Raw genomic sequence first — 20,929 nt, 5'->3', positions numbered from 1 at the left:
AGGTTCTATAAGAGTTCAAAGAAGTATGACATGATCTTAGTCCTGAAAAAAGCATGTATTGTAGAATAATTGACAACCAGCCATGGATACTCAGAGATCATCAAAGAGATCCATGATTGCTGAAAGAAGTCTTAGAATCTCCTAGGAAAAGACGGCATTGTAAGCAGGTGAGAATGATGTATTATAGTAGATAGTAAGGAGAGAGATGTATTCTAAAATGTGTATGTGTTAGATGGCTTAGGAAAGGATTATGGCAGGTAACTTTTTTTCTTGTGAATCCAGAGAATTATTTTTATTTCTTAAGAAAATGATTCTTTGCACGGACCAATTCACCTCTTTTTATCAAAATGTCCTTTATCAATGTGACCCTTGATTTTGAGATCTTTACATTCATGATATTTTTTAGATAGTTTCTTCTTTTTAAAAATTGTATACAAAAACAGCAAAGAAACCAATGTCTTGAGTACTGTAATACTGAAAATTAATTTCCTTGATAATATTCCCAAGTTTTCCTATAATACAGAAAATAATTCATGCCTAAACTTAGTCAAATTTTCTGAGAAGTCTTTTTTATATTTAAATTCAATTAATTAACATATAGTATATTATTAGTTCAGTGATTAGGTAGAGTTCAGTGATTCATCAGTCTTATAGTATAGCCAGCGCTCATCACATCACGTACCCTCCTTAGTGTCTATCACCCAGTTGCCCTATACCCCAGTCTCCTCCCCTCCAGCAACCCTCAGTTGTTTCCTATGATTAAGAGTCTCTTGGGGGGAGGGGCAAGATGGCGGAAGAGCAGGGTCCCCAAATAACCTGTCCCCCCAAAATTACCTAGATAACCTTCAAATCATCCTGAAAATCTACGAATTCGGCCTGAGATGTAAAGAGAGACCAGCTGGAATGCTACAGTGAGGAGAGTTCGCGCTTCTATCAAGGTAGGAAGACGGGGAAAAAGAAATAAAGAAACAAAAGGCCTCCGAGGGGGAGGGGCCCCGCGAGGAGCTGGGCTGAGGCCGGGGCGAGTGTCCCCAGGACAGGAGAGCCCCGTCCCGGAGAAGCAGGAGCTGCACCAACCTTCCCGGGCGGAAAGGGGCTCGCAGGGAGTTAGAGCAGGACCCAGGAGGGCGGGGATGCCCTCGGGCTCCCGGGACACTAACAGACACCTGCGCCCCGGGGGAGTGCGCCGAGCTCCCTAAGGGCTGCAGCGCGCACGGCGGGACCGACCGGAGCAGCTCGGAGGGGCTCGGGAGCGGCTCCGCGGAGGGGGCTGCGGGGCGGGAGCGCGAATCCACCAGCGCAGGCCCCGGAGCACAGGGCGCCGGGACACAGCCCAGGATCCGGCCTCCCCCGGGACAGGCAGAGGCCGGGAGGGCCCAGGACAGCAAGGACGCTCCTGCCCCGAGCTGAGCAGATCAGCGGCCCCGCCCTGGAGCCTCCAGGCCCTGCGAACGCAGAGCCCCATAGTTCCTGCGGAGGCTGAATCCAGGCTTCCAGAGCTGCCATAGCAACTGCGGCTGTTCCTCCTGGGGCCTCACGGGGTAAACAACTCCCGCTGAGCCCTGCAGCAGGCAGGGACAGAGCAGCTCCCCCAAGTGCTAACACCTGAAAATCAGCACAACAGGCCCCTCCCCCAGAAGACCAGCTGGACGGACCAGTTCCAGGGGAAGTCAAGGGACTTAAAGTCTACAGATTCAGAAAATACTCCCCGGTGTTCCAATACAACTTGTTTTTGGCCACTCTGCACTGAGCAAAATGACTAGAAGGAAAACCTCACCTCAAAAGAAAGAATCAGAAACAGTCCTCTCTCCCACAAAGTTACAAAATCTGGATTACAATTCAATGTCAGAAAGCCAATTCAGAAGCACTATTCTACAGCTACTGGTGGCTCTAGAAAAAAGCATTAAGGACTCACGAGACTTCATGACTGCAGAATTTAGATCCAATCAGGCAGAAATTAAAAATCAATTGAATGAGATGCAATCCAAACTAGAAGTCCTAACGACGAGGGTTAACGAGGTGGAAGAACGAGTGAGTGACATAGAAGACAAGTTAATGGCAAAGAGGGAAACTGAGGGAAAAAGAGACAAACAATTAAAGGACCATGAAGACAGATTAAGGGAAATAAATGACAGCCTGAGGAAGAAAAACCTACGTTTAATTGGGGTTCCCGAGGGCGCCGAAAGGGACAGAGGGCCAGAATATGTATTTGAACAAATCCTAGCTGAAAACTTTCCCAATCTGGGAAGGGAAACAGGCATTCAGATCCAGGAAATAGAGAGATCCCCCCCTAAAATCAATAAAAACCGTTCAACACCTCGACATCTAATAGTGAAGCTTGCAAATTCCAAAGATAAAGAGAAGATCCTTAAAGCAGCAAGAGACAAGAAGTCCCTGACTTTCATGGGGAGGAATATTAGGGTAACAGCAGACCTCTCCACAGAGACGTGGCAGGCCAGAAAGGGCTGGCAGGATATATTCAGGGTCCTAAATGAGAAGAACATGCAACCAAGAATACTTTATCCAGCAAGGCTCTCATTCAAAATGGAAGGAGAGATAAAGAGCTTCCAAGACAGGCAGGAACTGAAAGAATATGTGACCTCCAAACCAGCTCTGCAAGAAATTTTAAGGGGGACTCTTAAAATTCCCCTTTAAGAAGAAGTTCAGTGGAACAATCCACAAAAACAAGGACTAAATAGATATCATGATGACACTAAACTCATATCTGTCAATAGTAACTCTGAACGTGAACGGGCTTAATGACCCCATCAAAAGGCGCAGGGTTTCAGACTGGATAAAAAAGCAGGACCCATCTATTTGCTGTCTACAAGAGACTCATTTTAGACAGAAGGACACTTACAACCTGAAAATAAAAGGTTGGAGAACCATTTACCATTCAAATGGTTCTCAAAATATACCCTAAAAACTATAGAACACTTCTGAAAGAAATCGAGGAAGACACAAAGAGATGGAAAAATATTCCATGCTCATGGATTGGCAGAATTAATATTGTGAAAATGTCAATGTTACCCAGGGCAATTTACACGTATAATGCAATCCCTATCAAAATACCATGGACTTTCTTCAGAGACTTAGAACAAATTATTTTAAGATTTGTATGGAATCAGAAAAGACCCCAAACAGCCAGGGGAATTTTAAAAAAGAAAACCATATCTGGGGGCATCACAATGCCAGATTTCAGGTTGTACTACAAAGCTGTGGTCATCAAGACAGTGTGGTACTGGCACAAAAACAGACACATAGATCAATGGAACAGAATAGAGAACCCAGAAGTGGACCCTGAACTTTATGGTCAACTAATATTCGATAAAGGAGGAAAGACGATCCACTGGAAGAAAGACAGTCTCTTCAATAAATGGTGCTGGGAAAATTGGACATCCACATGCAGAAGAATGAAACTAGACCACTCTCTTGCACCATACACAAAGATAAACCCAAAATGGATGAAAGATCTAAATGTGAGACAAGATTCCATCAAAATCCTAGAGGAGAACTCAGGCAACACACTTTTTGAACTTGGCCACAGTAACTTCTTGCAAGATACATCCACGAAAGCAAAAGAAACAAAAGCAAAAATGAACTATTGGGACTTCATCAAGATAAGAAGCTTTTACACAGCAAAGGATACAGTCAACAAAACTCAAAGACAACCTACAGAATGGGAGAAGATATTTGCAAATAACATATCAGATAAAGGGCTAGTTTCCAAGATCTATAAAGAACTTCTTAAACTCAACAGCAAAGAAACAAACAATCCAATCATGAAATGGGCAAAAGACATGAAGAGAAATCTCACAGAGGAAAACATAGACATGGCCAACGTGCACATGAGAAAATGCTCTGCATCACTTGCCATCAGGGAAATACAGATCAAAACCACAATGAGATACCACCTCACACCAGTGAGAATGGGGAAAATTAACAAGGCAGGAAACAACAAATGTTGGAGAGGATGAGGAGAAAAGGGAACCCTCTTACACTGTTGGTGGGAATGTGAACTGGTGCAGCCACTCTGGAAAACTGTGCGGAGGTTCCTCAAAGAATTAAAAATAGACCTGCCCTACAACCCAGCAATTGCACTGTTAGGGATTTACCCCAAAGGTTCAGATGCAATGAAACGCTGGGGCACCTGCACCCCGATGTTTCTAGCAGCCATGTCCACAATAGCCAAACTGTGGAAGGAGCCTCGGTGCCCATGGAAAGATGAATGGATAAAGAAGATGTGGTGTATGTATACAATGGAATATTACTCAGCCATTAGAAACGACAAATACCCACCATTTGCTTCAACGTGGATGGAACTGGAGGGTATTATGCTGAGTGAAGTAAGTCAATCGGAGGACAAACAGTGTATGTTCTCATTCATTTGGGGAATATGAATAATAGTGAAAGGGAATATAAGGGAAGGGAGAAGAAATGTGTGAGAAATATCAGAAAGGGAGACAGAACATAAAGACTTCTAACTCTGGGAAATGAACTAGGGGTGGTGGAGGGGGAGGAGGGTGGGGGTGAATGGGTGACGGGCACTGAGGGGGACACTTGACGGGATGAGCACTGGGTGTTATTCTGTATGTTGGTAAATTGAACACCAATAAAAATTAATTTAAAAAAAAAGAGTCTCTTATGATTTGTATCCCTCTCTAATTAGATCTTGTTTTATTCCCCTCCCCCCTTTCTCTTTGCTCCTATGGCAGGTTACTCTTGAACAGAGTCTTGAAAGGTGAGTAGGTGTTGGACAGGTAGGTGAAGGAGAAGGGCATTTCAGATAGAAAATAGCATGGAAGTGACAAATAATTGAATATGATGGGAGTAGATAGTTTAAGGAGTTAACAGCAGCATTTATAAAGATAGGCTAAGCAGTGTGTACTCTATTCAGAATGCAGTGAGTAGGTGTTGAAAGATTTTATTTTTATTTTTTTAAGTTTTTTTAATTTATTTATGATAGTCACACACACAGAGAGAGAAAGGCAGAAACACAGGCAGAGGGAGAAGCAGGCTCCATGCACCGGGAGCCCGATGTGGGATTCGATCCCGGGTCTCCAGGATCGCGCCTTGGGCCAAAGACAGGCGCTAAACCACTGCACCATCCAGGGATCCCTGTTGAAAGATTTTAAAAGGAAAATATCAGATTTGCATTTTGGAAGATGTCAGAGAAAATAAGAGCTAAACAGCTTAAGTAAAAGCAGTAAAAACATATTTGTTCCAGAACTATTGCAATAGGGACTCAAAAGAGACTCAGAATAGAATGGGGCTCAATTCCAAATACAGTATAGAAAAGTAAGGATTTATAGCTAATGAGTGTATTTGTGTGTGTGGGGGGGGTGGAGGGGTGGCAGGGGGGATTAGTGTAGTGTATTTTATAGTGTTTATAAAATTAAGGGAGTAGGGTAATTTTTGCTAAACTGATCTATGAAGGATTCTTGCTGAAGGCAGGCCAAAGTGATCAGATATCACTGGGGGATGGTAGGAGATGAGGAAATTGACCAAATATCAAGAGCAATCAGGTATCAAGGGTGGAAAATTCTTGCTAAACTTCTTAGAATCCTTAGTGAAACTGGATCCTGCAAAGATGGTGAACACAGGAGTTCAGAGGTCAAGACCTTGTTGGGAAGAGGGTTCTGAGGAGCAAGCTAAAGCTTGGTCAATGAGAGTCTTTGTCAAAGGTAACTGTTGGAAACTTGGAGGGAGGCTCTTAGAGTAGGAATAAGAGCTAATTAGGGCTTGAACTGATGCTTGAACCACAGAGATAGAAGAGAAACAGATGAAGACATTTAGTGTAGTATAGATTGTACTTGCAGGTAATGTCATTTGGACAGTTGCTAAATATAAATGACAAGAGGTTCCTTCCTAATCCTTGCTTTGCTTCCTACTGTCTTTTTTTTTAGCAGGCTGAATGGAATACGTGTGTGTGAATGTGTGGTGTGTATAGATAAATTTTTTGTGCTGACATACGAATTAAAGGCAATTTAGGTGATTTTATCTTCAGAATCTTGTGACAGTCTGGGGTGTGATAACGAGCAGATAAGCCATAAGCTTATGGTTTTGATGAAGAGAGGCCAGGGTCATGGTATAGGTAGAGTTGGGGGCAGCATTGGTCTTCTTTTAGAATTGCTTTAGAAAACAGAATCATACTTTGAAATATAGTGCTATGTTTCTGAGCTCATGTATTTGGGAGGACACTTAGAATTATGGCAGACTTAGTCATTTGGAGGAAGAGGAGGTAACATTTGAGAGCATTATAAAAGTGATCGTATTTTAGTAAGGGTGCATTACTTCCCTCTCTCATAAATCAGAGATTTAAATAAAATTAATATCCTATGAATTTTTTTGTTCCATTTTAAAAAAAGACTTTGTTTATTCATGAAAGAGACAGAGAGGCAGAGACATAGGCAGAGGGAGAAGCAGGCTCCCTGCAAGGAACCTAATGTAGGCCTCAATCCCAGACCCAAGGATCACACCCTGAACCAAAGGCAGACACTCAACCTCTGAGCCACCTGTGTTGTCACTTTTGTTCCATTTTTAATCAAAGACTTAGAACAGGTTTAGATTTAATTGTAATTGATTCATTATTGTCTTTTTTGAGAGGAGAAATCTGAAGTATGTAGTTCAATATGTGTAGTTTAATAGTGCATGCTATTCCATATTTTATTTTTTAAGATTTATTTATTCTTAGTGAATGAGTGGGAGAAGGAGCAGAGAGAGAATCTTCACTCTGTTGAGCACACAGCCAATGTGGGGCTTAATCCCACGACCCTGAGATCATGACCTGAGCTGAAATCAAGAGCCAGATGCTTAACCCACTGAGTCCCAATATTCCATATTTCAGATCATCATTTCATTTTCTTCAAGCTCTTATTGACAATTTATCTTTTCTTTGTAAAAAATTTAAAGAGTTATGTATGTATTTGACAGAATGTGCACACAAAACAGGTGGAGTGGCAGTGAGAGGGAGAAGCAGGTGCCCTACTAAGCAAGGAGCCCAGTGTGGGACTTGATCCCAGGACCCTGGAGTCATGACCTGAGTGGAAAGCAGATGCTTCACCAACTGAGACACTCAGGTGCCCCATTCTTTGTAAGCAGTTTAAATGAGAATGCTAAATCATGATTTATGAGAAATTATGTGAAGTCTCTTAATTTACCTCAGGGCATTTCTAATATAATAGCTGTTTATTGAGTAGTACCAAGCAGCTTCATCTGCATTTATGGTGCTGGGATTTCCAGGAAGTGTAGTTATCCTTCTTTGATACTTACCTGCATTGAAACTATAGTTGCCAGTTTCAAATAAAATTTGCAGACAAGGCAAGAAGCAACTAAGTAACATTACCTTTCTCCCTCCTACCAGATAATTCAAACAGTTGTGGGTGTGAGAGTGTACTGTTTGTAACCCACTGTATTGTAAAGATTTATATTTGTTGGTTCTAGGAATCTTTAAGAAACATTACTAAAGAAGTATACTAATTCTAAGTGGGTATATTTAGTACATACTCAATAGCCAAACATAATTAAATATGTTTTCTAGCATTATTATCCACAATTATTCCATATGTTTATAAGCTTCTTTTGGTTAATTAGAGGAAACAGTTCTGACTTTCTAAATCACTAAATATTTGGCATCTCACTAAAACCCACCCTGTGGTTTTCTTTGCTAAACTGTGTCTTCCCCTCATCTCCTACTTGTGTTAGTGGCAGTATTATTCTTTTAAACCTCAGAATCTCAACTCTTTTCCTGATTCTCCTCTTTTTTTTTTTTTAAGATTTTGTTTATTCATGAGAGACAGAGAGAGGCAGAGACATAGGTAGAGGGAGAAGCAGGCTCCCTGCGGGAAGCCCGATGTGGGATTTGATCACCAGACTTGGGTTCACCCCCTGAGCTGAAGGCAGATGCTCCACTGCTGAGCCACCCAGGTGTCCCTCCTGATTCTCTTCTCTGCTTTCTTTTCAGATTCAGATCCTTAGCATTTTCCTGGATTCCTTTCCTCAGCTTCAATCTTCACACTAGTTTGTCACTAAGTCTTGTTGCTTTTTCTTTCTGCAATGTAATCTCATAATATTTCTGTTTTCACCATTACTACTTCAGTTTAGCCCTTTTATATTGTGATAAAACACATAAAAAGTTAACATTTTAATAATTTAAAACTATATGGTGCAATGGCTTTAAGTACAGTCACAGTGTTGTATAATCATCATTATTATGTAGTTCTAAAACTTTTTCATTACCCTAAACAGAAACCCTGTACCCATTAAGCAGTCATTCCTCATTATCTTCTCTTCTCAGCTCCTGACAACCACTAATCTTATTTCTGTTTCTATGGATTTCTTTATTCTGGATAATTCATATAAATAGAATCATACAATATGTTACCTTTTGTGTTATGTTTCTTTTACTTTGCATCTTCTCCCCTTGCCCCAAAAGAATTAATCAATTAATTTATTTATTTAGTTTAGACAGAGAGCACAAGTTGGGGGAGGGAGAGGGAAAAGCAGTCTCCATGCTGAGCATGGGGAGCCCAAGCCAAAATTAAGAGTCAGACGCTTAACCTACTGAGCCTCCCAGGCGCCCCTTAGCATCTTATTTTCATAGTTCACCTATATTGTAGCCTATGTCAGTATTTTGTTTCTTTTTATGGCTAAATAATATTCTATTATGTATTACACCACATTTTCTTTATCCATTTATCTTTTTTTTTTAAGATTTTATTTATTCATGAGAGACAGAGTGAGAAAGAGAGAGAGGCAGAGACACAGGCAGAGGGAGAAGCAGGCTCCATGCAGGGAGCCCGATGTGGGACTTGATCCCAGCTCTCCAGGATCACGCCCTGGACTGAAGGTGGCGCTAAACCGCTGAGCCACCCAGGCTGCCCAATCCATTTATCTTTTGATAGATATTTGAGTGTTTCTACATTTCAGCTATTGTGGATAGTGCTGTATGAACATTTGTGTTCAGATTTTTGTTTGAATAACCTTTTCAGTTCTTTTAGTTACATACTTTTAAGTGGGATTGCTGGGTCATATGGTAATACCGTTTAACTTACTGCCCTTAGTTTTTGAACCAGTGTTTGCTGAAGTGTGGGATAATACCAAGGAGCTCACTTATAATAACATTTAATATTAGTTAAGAAATTAATATTTTTTTTAAAGATTTTATTTATTTATTCGTAGAGAGAGAGAGAGAGAGAGAGAGAGGCAGAGGGAGAAGCAGGCTCCATGCAGAGAGCCTGATGTGGGACTTGATCCAGGGTCTCTAAGATCACACCCTGGGCTGCAGGCGGCGCTAAACCGCTGCGCCACTGGGGCTGCCCGAAATTAATCTGTTTTTAACTTCAGTCCCTCTGATTAAGTCATGGAAAGTCTCAGTTAGATATTAGTATGGTGTTCAAACACTTCATCAACTATTTGACAAACACAGAGAAGGCCTTGAGGCTTTGAATTTTTGGCACACAGTAACATCTAGCTGGAATTTAGTATTTGTTCATTGTGTTTCCTTTTATTACATTTTATTTCTATATCAAGTGACACTGATTTCACACATAGTAGTAAAAATTTGCCTTTTTATGTAAATGTAAGCAAAATAAAGTTGATACACAGAATTTGTAAAATATAATGAAGATTGATCAGAAAATACAGTAAAAAAATGATAAAGATGGTATGAGAGTGACTTGAAGTTTGGGAAATACAGACCTGAGCTATGGCAACATATTTCTTTTCCCAGTCTTTCTTATTTCCAATCAACCTTCTATGCCATTCCCAGAATAATTTAAAACAACTTGGATAAGTTCATTTTCCTATTCATGAATGTTTCGTGAATTTCCACTTTATAAAGAGTAAAACTCAAGGCTGTGTAGCTGGACTTTTGGAGTCCTTTATATCTTCACTCCATATCAGTCTAATTGTTATTTTCAAGACTCACCTTTTTTTTTTTTTTACCACTGTACATTCCTTCATGCTGTTTCTCTGCTGTAAATTCCTTTCTCCTTAGTTTCTGTTGCCATTCAGTCATTCTTTTCTCAAGTATTTATTGAGAGGCTCATGTGCCAGGCACTTTACTATGGGTTAGGACTAAAATGGCTTTTTAATTGAGCTTATACTTATGGGAGGAAGAACAGATATTAAACAGCAGAATAATTCTTCACAGTTACAGTTGCATTAAATACAGTTGCAATGGGATCCCTGGGTGGCGCAGCGGTTTGGCGCCTGCCTTTGGCCCAGGGCGCGATCCTGGAGACCCGGGATCGAATCCCGCATCGGGCTCCCGGTGCATGGAGCCTGCTTCTCCCTCTGCCTGTGTCTCTGCCTCTCTCTCTCTCTCTCTCTCTGTGACTATCATAAATAAATAAAAAAATAAAAAAAAATAAATACAGTTGCAATAAACAGTGTGGTAGAAAAGCAGACAGTGTTACAAAAACAAGTAGGATATCTAGTCTAACTGAGATTGAAGAGGTAGTTTCAAAGATGAACGCTTGGTGAAAATGCAATTGAAGCTGAGATTTAAGTGACTAATAGGATTTAGTTTAGTGATGAAATGGGCAGAGGAGTAATATATGCAAAGGTACTGAGGTGGGAAGAATCTTGGCTCAAGTGTGTTCATTCTTTAATATGCTTATTTTGCCATGAAATTTAAGTATATGTTATCTGCTTATATAGTGGACTGGTCTGTACAAATTTCCTAAAAATATCAAATTATCATGTAGTCCTAGCTCAATGAATTTTTAAAGATACTCTTAAAAAAGGAACTGGCTACAAAGTAAAATATTAGATCCAGGTCTTAAAACTATCCTGGGAATTTATATAGACGTCTCATTTCAATATGAAAATTTGTTTGTGATAGATAAAATATATATGTGTGCTGTATATCTGTATTATTTATTACGTCTTTATACTATATATTATATCATAGTATAAATATGTGATATAAATTAGATAGATTTATACACAAATACCCTGGATAACAAGTGACATCTCATTATTGCTTCTGGCACCAGTCAGAAAGAGGGCCTGTTTGGTACCAGGTACCTTGATCTGCTGTTTACTTTTCTGTCCATTCTCTGATCTGCGTTACAGTTGGCACTGATACCAGTGGGAAAGATGCACAGATGATAAGTTAAAATCACTTTTCTTTTAAAGATTTTGTTTATATGAGAGAGAGAGCAAGCATGAGCAGGAGGTAGAGGCAGAGGGAGAAGTAGACTCCCCACTGAGCAGGGAGCCCAGTGTGGGGCTTGATCCCAGGACTTGGAGATCAAGATCTGAGCTGAAGGCAGACGCCCAACCATCTGAGCCATGATGGTGCCCCTTTTGTTTGTTTTTAAATAAACAGAAATACCTGATTATTTTATGGCAATTCTGTAACAAATATTTTCATGTTTCAAATGTAGAGGTGTCTATATAAAGTGCTATGTCAGCTAAAATTTTTGGTTACAGGTAGAGAAACTAACACTGGTTAGCTTTAATAGAAAAAGAATTTGTTAGTTGAACAATCTGTAGGAAGACTGAAGAATCAGGCTTGGAAAATGGACAAAAATCCAAGGGAGCTAATCCCTGGGTTAGCAGGGAGGACTAACCATAGTCATGCTACAAGAATATGTGTTAGGAAGCCACAGTTTATATACTATTTACTATATATAGATTACTATATACTATATATATATACTATTCCTACTGCCACTTTATTTTGTTTTATCTTTTTATTTTTTTTAATTTTTATTTATTTATGATAGTCACACACACAGAGAGAGAGAGAGACATAGGCAGAGGGAGAAGCAGGCTCCATGCACCTGGAGCCCGACGTGGGATTCAATCCCGGGTCTCCAGGATCGCGCCCTGGGTTAAAGGCAGGCGCTAAACCGCTGCGCCACCCAGGGATCCCCCTACTGCCACTTTAAAATAAATACTTTTTTTTTTTTTTTTTTACTGATAGCATCTTTGTGGTACTAGCTGGAGTTCAAAGTCTAGGATAGGAGTGGTCTGGCCGAGACCTTGCTCTGGCTACCTGGGAAGATCTCCTCCCTTTGTTTTTCTCTTTTGGCCTCCAATCCAGACTCCCATAAAAAGAGATTTGCCCTAAGTAAGAAGGGTGTTTGGACCTAGGAGGATCCCTTAAAAGGGACCACTGTCTTTCACTATTACTCATTAAAATATATTTCTTAACAATTCTATGTGATGATAGGTAGCTATATATTTCTTGAAATATGAATTAAAATTATTAAAGGCATCTCAATTTTTGGAAAACATATGATGGTTTCTGTTTTAAGAAGGGTTGTGGTATTTTACTACAAGAAAATGATTTTGATTCTTTTCAAATTAAAATCATCTAGGTATCCCAAAATTTTATGGTGTAGGCATGACTGAAAAGTCAATTTTTCTGAGAAAAAGAATCCTGGAGTACAGATCTTTTACCTCTTTGGTTAGGTTTATTCCTAGAGATCTTATGGTTTTTGATGCAATTGCTAATGGGATTGATTCCTTGATTTCTCTTTCTGCTGCTTCACTATTGATGTCTAGAAATGCAACAGATTTCTCTATGTTGATTTTGCTCCCTGTGACTTCACCTAATTTGTGTATCAGTTTTAGCAGTTTTTTGGTGGAGTCTTTCAGGTTTTCTATATAGAATATCATGTCATCTGCAAATAGTGAAAGTCTGACTTCCTCCTTACAGATTTGGATGCCCTTTATTTCTTTTTGTTGTCTAATTGCTGTGGCTAGCATTTCCAGTACAATGTTAAATAACAGTGGTGAGAGTGTATATCCTGCCTTGTTCCTGACTACAGAGGAAAAGCTCTTAGTTTTTCCCCATTGATAATATTAGCTGTAGGTATTTTTGTATATGGCCTTCATTATGTTAAGGTATATTCCCTCTAATCCTACTTTGTTTAGGGTTTTTATCATGAATGGATGTTGTACTTTGTCAATTACCAAATTATGGAAAGAGCCCAAATATCCATTGATTGATGAAGGGATAAAGATGATGTGGTGTGTGTGTGTGTGTATACACACATAAATATATACAGGGAAATATGATGCGGATGGAGCTAGAGAGTATTATACTAAGCAAAGTAAGTCGATCAGAGAAAGACAGGTGCCTTTAGTCCTTTGTGAAATTTAAGAAACAAAACAAATGAACATAGGAAAAAGAGAGGCAAACCAAGAAGCAGACTCTTAACTTACAGAGAACAAACTGATGGTTACCAGACGGTGTGTAAGCAGGAAGATGAGTTAAATAGGTAATGAGGATTAAGGAGGGCACTTGTGATGAGCACCGGGATGTTGTATGTAGGTGTTAAATCACTAAATTCTACACCTGAAACTAAGATTATGTTGTATATTAATTATAATTGGAATTTAAATTAAATAAAAGAAAAAGATGGACTCCTGGGTATCTCAGTGGTTGAGCATCTGAGCCTTTAGCTCAGGGTGTGATCTTGGGGTCCTGGGATCAAGTCTTGCATCGGGCTCCCCGCAGAGAGCCTGCTTCTCCCTCTGCCTATGTCTCTGTTTCTCTCTGTGTGTCTCTTAGAAATAAACAAATAAAATCTTTAAAAGAAAGAAAAATAAAAAGAACCCCAGAAAGTAAAAGTGATTGCCAGACAAATGTATATGTTCATTTTTCAATGTTTTCTTGGTGGGCAAAAGTATTTTATATTTAAATTAAAAATGTCTCCAAAATATTGCTATAATTTGTAAGTATAAATAAAACCAAAATGCAAAGTAAACACACATATCCTTATTGCACATCTCAATGAAAGGAATGCCTGGGTTGCTCAGTCAGTTAAGCATCTGACTCTTGGTCTCAGTTCAGGTCTTGATCTCAGGGTTGTGAGTTCACGCCATATATGGGGCTTCCAGGGATCCCTGGGTGGCGCAGCGGTTTGGCGCCTGCCTTTGGCCCAGGGCGCGATCCTGGAGACCCGGGATCGAGTCCCACGTCGGGCTCCCGGTGCATGGAGCCTGCTTCTCCCTCTGCCTGTGTCTCTGCCTCTCTCTCTCTCTCTCTCTCTCTGTGTGACTATCATAAATAAAATAAAAATTAAAAAAAAAATAAAAATATATGGGGCTTCCAGTGTGGAGCTCACTTAAAACAAAATCACCACAACAAAATCTCAATGAAAAAAAAAAAAGTTGCTGAAAAAAATCAAATTAAGACCAGAACTATGGGGATGCCTGGGTGGCTCAGCGGTTGAGTGTTTGCCTTTGGCTCAGGGCATGATCCCGGGATCCCGGATCGAGTCCCACATCGGGCTCCTTGGAGGAAGCCTACTTCTCCCTCTGCCTGTGTCTCTGCCTCCCTGCCCCCTCACCCCCCATGTCTTTCATGAATAAATAAAATCTTAAAAAAAAAAAAAAGACCAGAACTGTGAATTCATTTAGGAAATATTGTACTCTTACCAGTTTTCTTAGCTTATAATTTTTTCATAGTACATTTCGTGAATTACAGCCTTTTTATAAAACAAGTATGTATAAGAAACTATTTCTTTTTATATATGTACATATATAGAAGGAATATATATATATATGTGTGTATGTGTGTGTGTGCTTTGATTCAAAATGTAGATTTGCATTTAAAAATTATTTGGGGAATGTCTCTTACACACATGGATGCATTTGATATAAGGTCTTGACTCCAGAAATAATGTCTCTTTTGTAAGTGAAGATTGTAATATGGCAGATTGATCAAGTACAAACAACATAACTTCTAGATACAGAAATGTTTTCATAATCACAAAAGAATAGTTCTAACCATCAGATTTCTGAGGTTTACTGATGTAGAAATGCATGAATATACATTGCAACTGGCAGGAGAAAATCCGTTTCCAATTGTGGAATTCTTAATCACTTCAGTTGTCACACAGTAAACTTGTTCTAGGTTTTCAGATTCTCTTTCCTAGGACTTCATACATTTTGAGATTTAAAAAAATTCATTCTTTCAATTTTCTGAAATGAGAAAATGAGTTTTATAAACATGCTGTTCTTGTTTTCCAGTGATTGAGTTGACATGTAAAAACATAAGGCAGAAAAAGGAAAGCTGGTTAAACCAGAGACCTCTTATCAAAATACCTCATACAAAATCCTAGCAGAATCTTTTCTGCAAGTCTGTTTTCTCAAAAGATATGTCTTGGATAAAATCTTCTGGCACCCTACCTTGATTATAATGCTTGCTTCAATTTGGGATTTAGACATCTTTGTCCTTTATGTGCTCTCAGGGTGATACTGTTAAGGGAAGATCTAAAACAGTCTTTATTTTGGATGGGAAAACATAGGCAAAACAGAAACACACACAAAACAAAGTTTCCACTACTGTCCTCTTTAGCAAGTTCATTACTTACATCACTTCTATTTTGTCACAGTTGTTACTTGGGTACATTATGGTAGCTTTCTCAATATCTGCCACTTATACTGCTTTTACTCCAGGGCCTATGCAAAGACAGCATCCTCCTTTGAACATGGGGAAACCTAGAATAGATCACAGCATAGTTACTAATACATCCGATTGCCGCAGATGATTATAGCTTATGATCCTGGTGAAGATTATGAGCAGGGTTTTCATTAAGGATGAAGAGCGCAGTTTGTCAAATAGCACTTGACATTGCTGTTACTGGGAAAGGAATATAAGAAAGATACTGATTTTCTCTTTAAATTTGTAAACAGATCTTTAAAGAATAAAAGGGAGCATGAAAGTTTATTGGAGATAAAGATTATTCGCCTATTGTTTTTGTACTCAAGAATTTTTCTAGGGGATCCCTGGGTGGCTCAGTGGTTTAGCGCCAGCCTTCAGCCCAGGGGTATGGTCCTGGAGTCCTGGGATGGAGTCCTGCATCAGGCTCCCTGCATGGAGCCTGCTTTTCCCTCTGCCTATGTCTCTGCCTCTCTCTCTCTCTTTCTCTCTCTCTCTCTCTGTCTCTCATGAATAAATAAATAAATCTTAAAAAAAAAGAATTTTTCTAGCTAGCTAACATTATCTTACATAAAATCTTCTTAACATATATTTAAAATTATTGCTAAAGGTTCTTGCCAGATATTGTAGCCAAATCAAACTCCATGAAGTTTATCATTTCTAGTTTCAGTAATTATCTCTAATGCCTTAAACAGTTCAAGCATTTTCTGTCAAAGCAGTAGTAACTTATATATGAGGTTAAATATTTACTAAATCTTTTAGAAAAGATGAAGACATTTGAAATATTAGAAATTAGATTTATAGGATAAGAAGTAAAAAGTGCCATATACCTTGAGCAGTTGTAGCACAGAATATCCCAGCCAAGGCTGTAACCATGCCCTTCACACTCATGTTTGTCTTTCACTGCTGTTGTTGCTGCTTCCTGTCAATACTCTTTTTGGTGGGAGTAGAAATGCTGAATGTGAGAGGAAGTGGTACTTTTATACACCTAAAATCCTCTTAGGGCAACAGGAATTCCCCTCCTTTAGTCATGCTCTTTTGCTTCCAAGAGTTTCTGTTTTGTTCTCTACATGTCTCTGTCCTTTCCTGTTTTTTACAATGTTGTAAGTAATGGGAATGTGAAAGCACTTTGTAAAGAGTGAAGAGCTATATAAAACAGACTAGGGCACTCCCAAATGGGAATCAGCCTTCTCAAAGTAGCATTTCCTAGAAATGTATTTCATTATGGGATTGACCATGGGCAATAAATTGATTGCCATTCAGTCTTTCATTTAGGAAGATTGTCTTCTATTCTGTCTGTTTACCCTCCATTCTTCAGATCACTACACAAAAGAACATTCTTTTTTTTTTTAATGTTTATTTATTTATTTATGATAGCCACAGAGAGAGAGAGGGAGAGAGAGAGAGAGAGAAGCAGAGACACAGGCAGAGGGAGAAGCAGGCTCCATGCACCGGGAGCCCGACGTGGGATTCCGATCCCGGGTCTCCAGGATCGCGCCCCGGGCCAAAGGCAGGCGCCAAACCGCTGCGCCACCCAGGGATCCCACAAAAGAACATTCTTAAATGTTTCTATCACCTTTTGTTTTTAAGACCAAACTCTCATATGTAAGGCCTACACTAATTGAATTCAAGTGACTTTCATTTAACCTAATTTATATTTATGCTGACTATAATTGCACATCTAAACAAGTCTCTCTACTTCTGAATTTATATCTACTTCTTTTTGCATGTTTAACAGTTTTTACTTTATATATATTTTAGCACTTTTAGAGTATAAAATTGTATTACTTGTGGATTTTTTTTAAATGATCCTCTTTTCTTGTGATGTTTTTACATTTTGCGTTCTATTTTGTTTTCCTTTAATCTTTACCTTTTCCACTTAAGCTTTCTAGAGCTATTTGTTTTATTTTATTTATTTATTTTTTAAAAGATTTTATTTATTTATGAGAGACACAGAGAGAGGGAGGCAGAGGGAGAAGCAGGCTCCGCGCAGGGAGCCCGATGCGGGACTCAATGCAGGACTCGATCCTGGGACTCCAGGATCACGCCGCGGGCCCAAGGCAGTGGGCCAAACTGCTGAGCCACCCAGGGATCCCGAGCTATTTGTTTTAAATGGATTATATGCAGATACCTTAAAATGTCATATGTAAAGGACTTTTAAAGGTAAATTTATTTACTGAATAATTCGTAATCTGTAAAGCTTTTAAAAATGCTTTCTTGCTATTTTCTGTTTTCTTTGTTTAATTTTTTTTTTAAATTCCAGCATAGTTAACATACAGTGTTCTATTAGTTTCAGGTGTACAATATAGTGATTGAAAAATCATTTCCAGGGGCCCCTGGGTGGCTCAGTCAATTGAGCATCTGCCTTTCTTTCAGATTGTGATCCCGGGATTCTGGGATAGAGGGCCATGTCGGGCTCCCTGGTGAGCAGGGAGCCTGCTTCTCCTTCTCCCTCTGCTGCTGCCCCTTGTGTGCTTTCTCACTCTCTCTGTCAAATAAATCTTTAAAAAAAATAATGTACATTATTCAGTGCTTGCATTCTTGATCTTCTTCACCTATTTCACACATCCCCTACTCACCTCCTCTCTGGGAACCATCAGTTTGTTCCCTGTAGTTAAGGGTCAGTGTTTGGTTTGTCTCTTTTTTCCTTTGTATTTTTGCTTGTTTCTTATATTCCACATATGAGTGAGATCATACAGTATTTGTCTTATCTGAGTGACTTATTTTGCTTAGTATTATTCTCTAGATCCATCCATGTTATTGTAATACACACACCCTACATATATATTTTTTTAAGATTTTATTTATTTATTCATGAGAGACATAGAAAGGAGGGGCAGATGTTGTGCCCAAGATTGCGAATCTGAGAAACCACCAAGGAGCCAACACCGATGCAAACACACGAGGGTTTATTTATTTATTTGTTTTTTAAAGATTTATTTATTCATTCAGAGAGAGCAAGAGAGAGGCAGAGACACAGGCAGAGGGAGAAGCAGGTTCCATGCAGGAAGCCCTATGTGGGACTCGATCCTTGGCCTCCAGGATCACACCACAGGCTGCAGGCAGCGCTAAACCGCTGTGCCACCGGGGCTGCCCACGAGGGTTTATTTACAAGCTCGAGCTTGGGTCCAAGTATACCCGACACAGCGGAGCAGGGACTTGGACCCCGAGGTGGGTTTCAGCTTAGTTTTAAGGGCTGGTCTAGGGGGACCTCCAGAAGGGGTGGAGGAATTTCTCAAGTTCTGTTTACATTCTGATATGGGGCTTTCAAGGGCATTGAGCTCTGTTCTCATTCTAATATGGGGCTTCTTGCCACTGGCTTGGGCTCTGTTCTTATTCTAATATGGGGCTTTCTAGGATGTTAAGCTGTAAACTGTTTTCTTCCTATAACTGAAGTAAGGTAAAGTTCAGCTCTTATTCACAGGGGCCTGGGATAGCTGTACTTGTGCTAACTCTGAACTTAAAGTGGAATGGCCTTAATTTTCTCGGCCTCCACACAGAGACACAGGCAGAGGGAGAAGCAGGCTCCCTGCAAGGAGCCCTATGTGGAACTTGATCTGGATTCCAGGATCACGCTCAACCGAAGGCAGATACTCAACCGCTGAGCCACCCGAGCATCCACACCCCACATATTTTTTATACATTCATCTATGGATGGACACTTGTGCTGTTTCCATGATTTGGCTATTGTAAATAATGCTGCAATAAATACAAGGGTGCATATATCTTTTTGAATTAGCATATTCATATTCTTTGCTTAAATACCCAGTAGTGTGATTACTGGATCATATAGTAGTTCTATTTTTTTATTTTTATTTTTTTAAAAGGTTTTATTTATTTAATCGAGAGAGAGAGAGACAGAGGCAGAGACACAGGCAGAGGGAGAAGCAGGCTCCATGCAGGGAGCCTGACATGGGACCTCCAGGATCACGCCCTGGGCTACAGGCAGTGCTAAACCGCTGAGCCACTTGGGCTGCCCAGTAGTTCTATTTTTAACTTTTGGAAGAACCTACATACTTTTTTCCACAGCGAAAGTGTCTTTTCTTGAACACTTTTCTTACGTGACCTGAAAGGAGTACCATTGTTTTACATTTTGTTAGTACTCCATAAACATTTCTTTTACCTTATAGTTTCCCATTATTTACATCAACCATAAATATTATTTTCTGGTTGTTCTTTTGTAAGATGAGAAAATCACTTTCTCTCATGCATTTCCTCCTGTTTCCTAATTCTGTTGCATAATCTGGGACATACAGGTAGTTTACTGTTTTCAGATTATTATTTTATATTACTTAACTTCTGTGAATTATCATTTACATCTTATCCTGAAATTATACATTTATTTACACATTTATTCCACATTTAAATTCTGTTATCAACCAAAAGCTTTTATTTTATTTATTTTTTAAGATTTTATTTATTTATTAGAGAGAGAGAGAGAGAGAGGCAGAGACACAGGCAGAGGGAGAAGCAGGCTCCATGCAGGGAGCCTAAGGTGGGACTCGATCCTGGGTCTCCAGGATCACACCCCGAGGCTGCAGGCAGCACTAAACTGCTGCGCCACCAGGGCTGCCCGATTTCATTCTTTTTATGGCTAAATAACACTCCATTTTATATATATATCGTGTTGTTTTTATCCACTCATGTATGGATGAACACGAGCTGTGTTCATAATTTGACTATTGTAAATAATGCTGCAATAAACATAAGAGTGTACATATCCATTTGAATTAGTGTTTTAATATTCTATGTGTAAATATCCAGTAGTGTGATTACCGAGTCATATGGTAGCTGTATTTTTAATTTTTTGAGGAACTTCCAGACCTCTATACTCTTTACCATAGAGGCTGGACCATATTGCTTTCTTACCAACAGTGCATGAAGGTTCCTATTGCTCTTGTATCCTTGCCAACACTTGTTGTTTCTTGTGTTTTTTATTTTAGCCATTCTGACAGTTGTGAGGTGATATCTCATTGTGATTTTGTTTTGCATTTCCCTGATGATGAGTGATGTTGAACATCTTTTCATGTGATTGTTGACCATCTCTATGTTTTCTTTGGAGAAATGTCTGTTCATGTCTTCTGCCCATTTTTTCATTGGATTATTTGTTTTATTGGCGTTGTCTTTTTTTTTAAGATTTTTTATTTATTTATTCATAGACACACACACACACACACAGAGAGAGAGAGAGAGAGAGAGAGAGAGAGAGAGAGAGGCAGAGACACAGGCAGAGGGAGAAGCAGGCTCCATGCAGGGAGCCCGACGTGGGACTCTATCCTGGGTCCCCAGGATCAGGCCCTGGGCTGCAGGCAGTGCTAAACCACTGCGCCCCGGGGCTGCCGTATTGGTGTTGTCTTTAAGTTCTTTATGTATTCTGAATACTATTTATCAGATGCATTATTTGCAAAATATCTAGGTTGTATTTTAGTCTTGACTGTTTCCTTTTCTGTGCAGAAGCTTTTTATTTTGATGTAGTCCCAGTGGTTTGTGTTTGCTTTTATTTCCCTTGCCTCAGGAGACATA

General features: G+C 39.6%; 1 protein-coding gene across 1 annotated transcript; it reads right to left on the bottom strand.

Annotated features, from left to right (window-relative positions):
• Positions 1-14,680: 14,680 nt before the first annotated feature.
• On the bottom strand, positions 14,681-16,348 carry CXCL11 (C-X-C motif chemokine ligand 11). Its single transcript, XM_055313160.1, is given in 3 exon segments — positions 14,681-15,222; positions 15,339-15,465; positions 16,237-16,348. Coding segments are annotated over 3 exon segments (252 nt in total). The 5' UTR covers positions 16,298-16,348; the 3' UTR covers positions 14,681-15,158.
• Between the last annotated feature and the right edge of the window lie 4,581 nt (positions 16,349-20,929).

Source organism: Nyctereutes procyonoides, unplaced genomic scaffold (genome assembly GCF_905146905.1).
Source record: "Nyctereutes procyonoides isolate TBG_1078 unplaced genomic scaffold, NYPRO_anot_genome, whole genome shotgun sequence".
NCBI lineage: Eukaryota > Metazoa > Chordata > Mammalia > Carnivora > Canidae > Nyctereutes > Nyctereutes procyonoides.
Note: the sequence above shows the minus strand (reverse complement) of the source record. Positions and strands in the feature narration are given on the sequence as shown.